This window comes from Zeus faber (assembly GCF_960531495.2).
Source record: "Zeus faber genome assembly, chromosome: 14".
Classification (NCBI taxonomy): Eukaryota; Metazoa; Chordata; class Actinopteri; order Zeiformes; family Zeidae; genus Zeus; species Zeus faber.
The window spans coordinates 26907376-26918678 of record NC_137200.1 but is presented as its reverse complement, the minus strand read 5'-3'; the positions used below and the strand labels follow the sequence as shown (position 1 = coordinate 26918678).

The following is an 11303-nucleotide window of genomic DNA, read 5'->3' as shown; positions in this document are numbered from 1 at the left end:
TTTATTATTATTATTATTATGATTATGATTATTATTATTATTATTGTTATTATTGTTATTATTATTACTATTATTATTTTATTACTGTCTTTTATGCCTATTGTCGTTCTTGTTGTTATGCTTTTCTTTTTCTATATTTATTTTCGGTCATTTTATGCAGTGTTAGGACATGATCACGATAGTTTGTTGTAAACGGTTCGTTTTGCTGCTGATGTTGCTCCTCTGACACTGTTCGCGTCGTTTAGATCAATAAAAAAAACAAAAAAACACGGAGGACTTTTACTTTGTTAAAAAAAAAAAAAAAAAAAGACGGTTCCGGACCCTCGCGGATGTTTACCGGAGCCGGACGCGGTGCTTTCCACGCGTGTTCCCGGGGACGAGAAGATGCCCGTCGCGTTAATTTGTATTTTTCTGGCGCTCTGCTTGGATATTATTGCGCTCCTGAGCCCAGCCTGGGTCACCGCGGAACACTTCTCTTTGTCCCTCTGGGAGTCGTGCACCAAATCCGGGGCGCGACGTTTGACGGAGGAGCCTGCATGGAGCTGCTTCTCCATCCTCACATCTGGTGGGGACCACACCGCTGCTATCGGTTCTCCTTCTCCTCCCTTTCCTTCTCCTCCTTCTCCTTCTCCCCCTTCCTCTTCTTATTCTCCTTCTCCTTGTTCTCCTTCTTCTTCTTATTCTCCTTATTCTTCTCTTCCTCCTTCTTCTTCCTTTTCTTCTACTTTTTTCTCCTCCTCCTCCTCCTCCTCCTCCTCCTCCTCCTTCTTCTTCTTCTTCTTGTTCTTATTATTATTATTATTATTATTATCATTTATTCAAAGCTGACGTGTGTTACTACTATCAAACCGTTTATTGTTATTTAACTGATCACTATTTTAATATTTGTTAAGAGACGTTTCAAGAATCAGCTCAAGTGGAAAGAACACGAAGAGTTTTGAATACGCAGTAACTTTTCATTTCCACGAATGGAGGAGAAATTCCAACCAGAGTTCAAACTTGGAATTCATTGGTCGGCGGCGGATCAGCGGTCGATCCCAAAAAGTCGACCCTTTTTTGGGGTGGGGGGGATCAAGCGGGCGACGGTGGACGCGGGGCTTGGGAAGCCTTTGTCTTCGACCTTCAGACCGACAACGTCTCCTCGTCTCTTGTTTTGTTTGTTTGTTTGTTGTTGTTGTTGTTGTTGTTTCCGTTACATTACGTCGTCTGGACACGTGGTCTTGAACCGGTATGATCGGAGTGACTTGAGGGATTGGAGCTGGCGGTTCACTTCCAGTCGTTTTGGGTTGTTTTTTTTTTGGACATTTCCCGGCGCCGATTTGGAAACTCTGGTGAATATCGGCGGCGCGCCAGTCACACTAGCGCCCGGTGAGCGGCGTTGGAACCCGGCGGCCTGAAAGGGGAGCACCGCCTCGGTGTGAGCCGTGGGCTCTGTGGAATGTGCGGGGCTGGATGGAGGTGGCTGGATGGAGGTGGCTGGATGGAGGTGGTTGGATGGAGGTGGCATGGATGGAGGTGGGGCCGGTCCCGCGGTGATGGACACGCCGCGGGGGTGTCGCAGGCAAAAGGACAAGTTGACCCAAAAAAACACCGCTCGTGTCGTTATGCGGCGGTTTCTCAAAAACGCATTTGAAGTAGTGACTCGTCCACATTTTCCAAATTCTTCTTGCTTATTTACTTTGTAGGTTTATTGTTATTGTTTATCATGAGGTTTATTGTTTAGCACCAGATTTTTGTTATGTACTTTGAATGGTCAGGTTTATTTTACTGTATATCGTCACATGTTCCACCTTCGAATTAACTTTGAGGTTTTTTGTGTATTGCCATTTTCTTTTTTCTATTTCTTTTTATTCTATTGCTCTCATTGACTATTTTGATGTGAGCTGCTACAACACTGTGATTTGGGGATGAATAAAGTATCTATCTATCTATCTATCTATCTATCTATCTATCTATCTATCTATCTATCTATCTATCTACCTATCTATCTATCTATCTATCTATCTATCTATCTATCTATCTACCTATCTGTCTATCTATCTATCTACCTATCTGTCTATCTATCTATCTATCTATCTATCTACCTATCTGTCTATCTATCTATCTATCTATCTACCTATCTGTCTATCTATCTACCTATCTGTCTATCTATCTACCTACTCTTTCCGTGATGTAGGATTTCAGGGTAAACATTGTGACAATAACAAAATCTCACAACATCGTTTTACAGTTACAGGAAAATCCCCCTTTCACGTGACTCAATAACAACATTTAACTGTTATTTTCATTTGAATAATGAAATTCATAGAAGAAAAAACATCCTTCACATGCATTTGATTTAATCAAGTAAAACTATCAAAACAGATCGTCATGCTCTACTCTTTTTTTTTTGTCGACACTATGTGCTGATGGCCACTACTAGGCTTGTAATCATTATTGTTCTCCCAATACATGAGTCATAGTCACCCCTGACCCCTGCCGACCTTGCCCCCTCTACGGGATTTCAACATTTCTATCCTATGTTTGTCAATACAGCGATTCAATTCAGTCCAACAGAAATGTGAATCAGGCTTTTGTAACCTGTGCGCTTCGCCTCCTGCAGACTGGCAGATCGCCACCCTGGTGCTGCTGCTGGCCGGTGCTGTGGGGACACTGGTGGCCTTTTTGGTGGCTGTCATCTCCCTATGCCTGGGGACCCAGAGGAAGCACTACCGCACGGTGTCCGTGTTCCTCTTCACTGCGGGTCAGTCGCTCTCTCTGCTCTTTGTCTCTCATCTCTGATATTTGGGTAGATGACAAAAAGAGGTGAAAACGTTTTGAGGTTTTTTCAGAATTTGAAAAAAAAAAAAAAAGGTGTATATTAGTTTTTTAATAAATGGTTTATTTTCAGGAAAAGTAAGAAGTCACCGAATGTTTTGCATATTTTTCTGTCAACTCATCACGTAAATTGTCCTGCGGTGTGACATCACATTTCATTAAGAAATCGAAAAAAAACATCTATATTTAGGCCTTGTTGTAAGGTCTTATGGACTTGCCCTAATATATAGTATTGTTCTCTATGATTAAAAAACTTTTTTCATGTAGAGGAGTCACACTACCTGGCAGAAGAAACTGGACACATGAGTGGTTCAGCTGAAAGATTGAAATTCTCAAATTGAGAGGAGATAAACACTTCTTCTCAAACGTCTGACAGAATTCCTGGTGCTGGTCTGATGTAAAAGACCCCACAGGGTCCCTGAAATCGCCTCATTATCAAATAGACACATGGGGTCACACCGCAGGACTAGATTTGTATGTCAAAATTGAAAGAACTGAAATGATTATAATTGTGTTTGGTTGTGCATCATTAACTCTTGCTGATGATAGTTCCAGGTAAGAAATGTGCAAAAAGCTCTGAGGACAGTGAGTACTTGATATGTCATGGGGGGGGGGGGGTCATTGGCAGTTGTACCCCCGTTAGTTCTGCGAGGGTACTAATATGCTTCCCCCAAAAATCAAAAACCCCTGGATATTCCAAACAGCATTGGTAACGGTCCCCTGGGAGCAAAATGAACAATTTGGGTCAGTGACCAATCCCATTCAATGTCTAGATATGCTCTATGACAACATTTAAAATGTACCGTATATACTATATACCTATATACTGCCAGTCTACGTCTTGTCCCAATTCGGATATACAGTATCCCTATCCTGTGCTTTTGTTCCTGATCTAGGCATATATTTCGGGGAGTTTTAAGTTATCATAGATATACTGTATGACGCTGTCTGTTTTGGAGCACTCTGTATCCAACTTAAAATAGGATGGTCTTTTAAATCTCAGCACAAGGGAACCCTGCAGGCTTCGCAGGCTGACCTCGCTCTAAAGTAGAAGAAGAAGAAGAGTCTTTATTCATCACATGACACACCACACTACAACACATGCATATATACACATGCTTTTTGGGTGGTGGCCGGTGAGATGTGGCCTCTGCATTTCACCCATCCTGGCTTGTCCTTCCTCCGGGGGGGGCAGCATTCGTGGACGCGCCCGGGGACCTGCTTCCAAATGCCCATCGCTGGTCAGACGATGACGTGTGCATGTTTTTGGTGGGGGTCCTTACTGATGTTAGGTGGAGGAAACCCCATGTGAGCACGGGGAGAACATGCAAACTCCACACAGAAAGGTTCCTATTTGGGAGATAACCCGCCGGAGCACAGTGCCAACAGCGCCCCAGGCGGGAATCGAACCCAGGACCTTCTTGCTGTGAGGCAGCAGTGCAATGAAGTAGAAATAGAGTGTTTATCAACATTGTACTGAGAGACAAGTGCTTCAAAGTTCAGGATATTATTTGCCCTATTAATATTTTGAAGAGTTGTAATACCTTTATCCTCCTTTACCTGTAATACCTTTATCCTAAGTTTTGTTAGTGAATGGTTTCCTCCAAGATAGAAGGTGACTATCCATATCGCAGATGACTTTCACCTTGTGCTTTTTACATTTTAGGATTTTTTTCTACTGTTCTCAACATTTGTAGCATGTGAGTTAAAATTGGACCGTAATATAAACCACATTTCTGGGTAGACCTATAAGGAGAAAATCCTTTAATCTTATTGGTGCATTTAACTCTTGTTCCATATTTTTCCAAAATTAAACTTTATCTTCCTCCATCCAATAGCTGAGACATCTTAATACAAATGCCCAATTATACAGTTTAAAATTTGGACATGCCAATCCCCCATCTGACTTTTTGAATTATAGAGCTGCTTTATATTGGGATTTTTTTTGCATTTTTGCCAATATCCTATGTATATATATATAAACACACACAATATAAGGATTATGCAACACCCACACATCAGTTTGGTTTAAGTCTGTTATAAAGAGATTAAGGGCTTTGGACGCAGATTCTTGAGAGCTTGGTGGAGTTGAAGAGTATTTATCGAGGGTTATTGTTTACAAAAGCCTTCGTGTCAGAACCAACATACAGTTGGCAGTCACTTAGCTTAAATTATTGTGAAGTAAGTGAAGGAAAAAAATTGGCCTTGAACATAGTTGGGGCATATAGGCTAATAGGCTCTGTAGGATATAGGCTAACGAATGCAACTTGCCCTGAATGGACGTACAGCCGTCCTTCATTGTCGGAGCCAATCTTTACAATTAATAGATTTATGCCACGTCAGATTAATATCACAACTCCTTTTGTACCAGTACCATCGGCTGATGCCACAACATGTTGATAAAGACGGTTTTAAACCCTGGAAATGTCATTGGGTTTAAGATGTGTTTCCTACAGTTCAATATCCATCCTCGCTTTGCGCAAGAAATCTAAAATCTTTAAACGCTTGTCGGGAGAGTTTAGTCGTCCAACATTAAATGGGACAATATTGAATCGTTGTTGCTAATATTCCCCCGGATCGGTTGTTGTGGGTGGGTGGTGGAGCTACTATTCAGCCCCTTACCTTGTAACATCTGTGAGTGTCACTTTAGCAATGTCAAACACTGAACACTGACCGCCCCCCAGCGTCAAAAAATGAGTAAGGCAAAGTGGTCCGTGTAGACAGTGCATATAAAACAAACAAAAACACCGGTTCAAACCCATTCATCCATATAAATGGGACCATTCCCATCGCAAAAATAGTATACCACAATTATGCTCTTGCAGGAGACTGTCGCTGTAATAGACCGCCGCTTAACAATGACATCAGTGACACCATATCTCGCACCCGGGAATGTAAACAAGTTGACTGGAGGCGTACGCCGAAATGAACATGTGCCATTGAAGTTATTCAAAACAAACTTCTGGTTTTTTTTCCGGCTTCATTCATTATGAAGTATAACATTGGGGTGTGTTGAATATCACCTCAGGTATAAACGATATTGTGGCAGACGAGGTGGCGTGGTTCAGCCACTGTCTGCAGGTGGCGGTGCTGGCCGCTCCCTGCCGCGGCGCAGCGACACCAGCTCCGCCTGATCAGCGCTGATCAGCGCCATTAGGATGCGTCACCACCATTCGCGGTGCGCTCGCACAGTCGACTTTCTCGCACACAAAAAACAAACATTTATTGTGCACAGCCACAATTATTTCCACATACCGTAGCTCGACCGCTGCTTACAAAAAACTTTTTGGTGTTTATTTATGGGAGGATGCACCGTAGGCAGGAAAGAGTGGCAATCCACACACAAAAAAAAATAAAAAAAGTTTTGGGTTGCGCTCATTCTTTTCTGTGGCAGGGCTCCTTTCCAGGGCCGCGGAGCGGTTGCTTGTGCCGAGACAAAGCAGCCACAGAAATAGCTGCTTCCCGATGCAGAGAGCTCCGTGAAAAACAAATCCCTGGAACACACATACACACACACACACACACACTACCCGAAGACTGTCCTCCCTCTGGGTTTAAAGACGAGATTGATACGGATTAAATATCGGCCGTCCTCAGAACGTAAAATTAACGACGTGTTTATTGTACGTTTGCTCATAAACAACAAACAGCGACTATTTGGGCTCTGACATCACAGGGTGAAAAAGAAGGATGAAACACTCAACCGCAGCTTCTCTAAACTTGCGCCCGGTGTCAACATTGCCAATTTCCAAAGTAAAATTTGGTGTCATTATATAATGACACCCTTTTATACAATTGATACGATTGTCCTTGTTTTTTCATATTCCAGGACAAAACTGAGGACGCACCCTAACCTCCCTGAACACGTTAGTTATAGTTAGTTAGTTAGTTCCCCCCGTTCCTTCTTGAACATTGGGCGACGAGCCCCCACCATTTGCTCCTTACCAGAATGGCTTCTTCTCGTCGTTTCCGTAACATGCTTTTTTAAACGGGGTTAGGATGTTAACCCCACGCCCAACCCCCAACCTGGAGGACCGGGTGCTGACTTACCCGCGTCACAAAGGCATTCTTCTATATATATAGGAATAATATTGGGGGGGGGGAGCTTATGAAAAACGAATACATACGTAAGTGAAGATTTGTAAGAGGAAAAAAAAAGATGAATATTTGTTTAAAAAAAAGGCTTTGAAAAATAAATAAGAATGTGAAGATAAAAGTGTGACACGTTTTCATGTATTTATTTTTTTGTTGTTTTAACCGATCCATCAAGTTACAGTTCTGCGGAGAACTAGAGCGTTTTCAGTCGAGCCACCCCTTCCATGTTGTCTCTGCAACGAGAACAAATCAAACCCTCGGAGGACACGGGTGTGTGCAGGACAAGAAAGCAGCGGCTCTGCTGTCGGTGGCTTTGGCCGCGTTCAGCCGCTTTACTCAAAAACGTGGAAAATTCCCCGGTTTTCCTTCCCTGCGTGCGGCCGCTTTAAGAGCCCGGCAGGGAGGAATAAAGCCGTCTCACAGGCCCAGATTCCACGGCGGAGCGGCGGTGCAGCTGAATGTCCCTCGGTTAGAGAGTGGCTTAGAGCTTGGTATTTATTCGCCTGCCAAAAGTATGACCTCAGCCGTAAGCCGGCGTGGCCTGCGCTCCATTAGCGGGGCCGCATTCTTGGCCCGCGCCGCCCCCCTCCCGCCGCCGCGTCCTGCAGGAAGGAAAGGTGGGGTCCCAGGGAATTACACAACAAGGTCCCCGCTCCTCGACGCATTCCACTCGCGCTCACATCTTTGCGGACAAAAAGGAACTGTGGTCGCCGGTATGTGGAGAAAGCACGGTGAGCCCTGGATTATGCGCACACTCGCTCCCTCAAGGGGGCTTCTGTGTTGTTGAGGTCAACGTGGACTACTTTGAGACAAGGAAATGCACCCAAGCGCGGCAAAATGTGCCTCGCCGATTCCGGCTTTGAGAACGAAGAGGACGATGGAATGCGTTTCCTTTTTCCTCTTCTGATATATAAGTCAACTTTTCATGTTTACGCGCAAGCGCGAAGCTGTATCTTTTTTGTGCGCAGTGCTTCAGTCTGTGTTTGCATATTGGGATGCAAAGTGTTGCAAGCGCTGCCCACGGTCCAACGGGTAACAACGCAGGGTGCTGAGCAGCAGCAGCCAAATGCAAAAACCACAGCAATCAGTCATGATGGAAACCAGAGATCTGTAGTTGAATTAGTCAATTACGCCCAATTTTTCCCATTGACAATGGATAATTGACTATTTTGAAACTAGTCATTTACAAATTCTAGGAAAATATGTCTATTTGTAAATCAAATTTTTTTTCTCATGGATTATTTCTTTCTAGTTGGCTGCAAAACAATCTCTGGTCCCGTTGTTTGATTTGTAGTCGCACTCAATGGGAAAATAACCAAACAACACAATCATCCTTCCTTGAAGAGCGTCTTTTCCTTGTCCTCTCCATAGGACCCCGCACAAAACGTATCGCGGAGCACTTCGGCCTCTCACTTCATCTCGTCCAGCTACTTCTTGGGTTTCAAACGAAGGAAAAAAATCTTCCCCCTTCGCCCACTTCCGTCCTTCAGCTTTTTTGTGTCTGCAGAGAATCCGTTCCACAGCCCGGGCCGTGAATCTGGCTTCACATCGGATGCGCAATCGTAGCCAACAGTCTGATCATCCCTTTAGTGGCCGTCGGATGAGCTATGTCTGAGTTCCACATCCCAAAATATGTCAGGGAAAAAGAGCTTGTTTTCCCAGTACAGCGGCGAGTGGCTTAATCAGCTGGACATTTACCACGTTCCATCAATGAGAGTTTAAAACCCCCTTTATGTAGTGCTTGCAAAGTGTGAACAAAGGTAAAGGGTACACACAATTCACTGACATGAAAATAGATTAATTGATGAATTGTGTCTACGGTGACATCCGATGTTAACGTTAATAGCGCCACGAATTTAAAACACGGGACTTAATTACTTTGTTTTAAGCCCGGCTCCATTAAAAACCCGACTGACGTCACTTCCGGTTGTAACCGTCGGAAATCCGAACGCCATCCGACTGAAACGGGAATAACACTGTTATGAGTTTGTGCAGCGGCAAAGGTCATTCGGATTGCAGGAATGTTTCAAATGATTATTTCTTAATTTTCATTTTTATTTTGCTGTTTTGTTGTTGTTGTTGTTGTTGTTGTTGTTGTTGGTAGCGGTCCTCCAGGCCTGCGCTCTGGTCCTCTATCCCATTAAGTTCATCGATGGAACCGTCCTGCAGACCTACCACGAGTTCAGCTGGGGCTACGGCGTCGGGTGGGGGGCCACCACCTTCATGCTGGGCGGAGGGGTCCTCTTCTGCATGCGGACGTCCATCTCGCCGCATTCCATCTACGAGGATGGAAGGTTCTGAGGCCTTTTTTGGAAAACCCGACACAAGAACACAAACACGCAGAGTGCCACACACTTGTTTTTCGAGGATTTTTTTTTATTTTTATTTTTATTTTTTTTTAATGGTTGCGCTTCACTCGCTGGATGAAATGTGCTCTACATAAACACACGTTGGGATGGATTTTAATTTGATTTGAAGACCCGCTCTTAGCCAGACGTGCATAGAATGGAACCCCGCCCCCCCCCCTCCCTTTTCTGGACTGATTGGCCGACTGGTTGGTCGGTTCTAGAACTGTTCTACTTGACATTGACGTGGATATTTATTGATGGGAAAACAAAATGTCGTAGGCTCTCGAAGCAAAACCGTACCCCCCAGAGGGGTGTTGATTTTTATCTTTACATTCTTTTTCAAAATTTTTTTCTAATCCCTGTGTTGGTTCCATTATTGCTTCCTCCACGTCGTCGTCAAACATATCTAATTATGCTTATGACTCCTGATGAAATGTAAAGAATTTAATGATTAATAAATGCTTTAGGTCTACTGTGGCTATACAAGTGTCAGTGGTTTCTTTGCCATCTCACGGTCGTATTGTAGATGTGTAGAATATTTATAGAGAGAAAAAAATATATATAAATCATTATAAAGCGCTCTTGCACGTTCATTCCGAAATGGGTGACGATTCTGACTGAAATTTAAGAGCAGTGCAGCAGATTGACACCTCTTTTTCGAGAAATGACATATTTAAAATTACAAATTTGTTGTCATACATTTAATATGAAATTCCTGCCATGATGCCAGTGCTCAGCTATGCCTCTGTAGTTCCTGCCTCATTCAGGTGGAAAGGTTCTGATGGAGTTCAGGGCTTCAAGGAAAAGGCGCCAAATCACCGCACTAACCTGAGCTCTGTGCCCTCCCCATCCCAAGGATCAGAAAAATAATAATAACAATTTCAAATAATGATAATTATAATACAATGAATACATTTATATTTAGAGTGTTGAACAGCACAGTGTTTTTAACACATTGAATTTAACATCATAAGTAGGTTTATACAAATCTTTATTTTTAAAGCATTTTTTAACTTTATTTTTTTTCACTAAAATACAGTTACAAAGTGTTTTACAAGTATTCTGAAGGTAACATAAAATAACTGCAATTGAAAAACACAATTGAAGGAAGATTAAAACCAGAATCAGAATCATAATCAGAATGCCTTTATTGTCATTGCCTGTGGCACAAACAACAAAATTACGGTGTCTCTCCATTCAAAAGAACTACAAACATTCACATGCTTTTACACTCCCTCCCTCCCTTCCTCCGCAAAACCCACCCATAGATTCACATTTACATAAATGTACACTCTCTCCCACCCTCCCTCCCCATAACCCGCACCATGCACCCACACACACACACACACACAATATAAGAACACAAGTATAAAAATAAAGTGGCTTATGGCAGATTAAAAAAGTGGCTATGGCATTCCGTCTAAAGTGACACTGATTTGTTATGATTTGTTATGAACCAGAAGGAGTAGGCATAGAAAATAAAATACACCAAAACAGCAAGGGCTTATATTAGTGGTTTACATAAATGGTTTATATTAATGGGCTCATATTCATGCTTTATATTATTGTTTTTTATTAATGGCTATTATTATTATTATTATTATTATTATTATTATTATTATTATATTAATGGACTCATTGTTATTATTATCATTATTATATGAATGGGCTTATATGAATGTTTTACATGAATGGGCTTATATTAATGCTCGACTTCTATGGATATTGTGTGTGGTGGTTGGAGGAGGCCGATAATAGAAGTGACCTCTCAGGAATCTGTGGGATACGACGTCCTGGTCAGAGGTGACGAGGCAGAGGGAGCATACAATAGTTTCCAAACACCACATCACACATAAAGAGACAGACAAAGATAAATTAAGATTTAAAAAAAACTGAACTTTAAAGACATTTTTGTACATGGATTACTGTATATGATGATGATACATTTGTAGATTTGTAGGGCAGACAGGCTGTAGCATATACTACCTTCTCTACAACTATAACGGAAGACCAGCATCTGATAAATCTCTGTTACTACAAAAC

At 42.5% G+C, this 11303-nt stretch overlaps 1 protein-coding gene across 1 annotated transcript; it reads left to right on the top strand.

The window, feature by feature from the left end:
* Nucleotides 1-328: 328 nt before the first annotated feature.
* Nucleotides 329-9737, top strand: LOC307240603 (transmembrane protein 47-like). Its single transcript, XM_080014432.1, has 3 exons — nucleotides 329-565; nucleotides 2603-2743; nucleotides 9017-9737. Exons 1-3 carry the CDS (start codon nucleotides 385-387, stop codon nucleotides 9211-9213), a joined length of 519 nt encoding a protein of 172 aa, XP_079870558.1. The 5' UTR covers nucleotides 329-384; the 3' UTR covers nucleotides 9214-9737.
* The last annotated feature ends 1566 nt before the right edge of the window (nucleotides 9738-11303 follow it).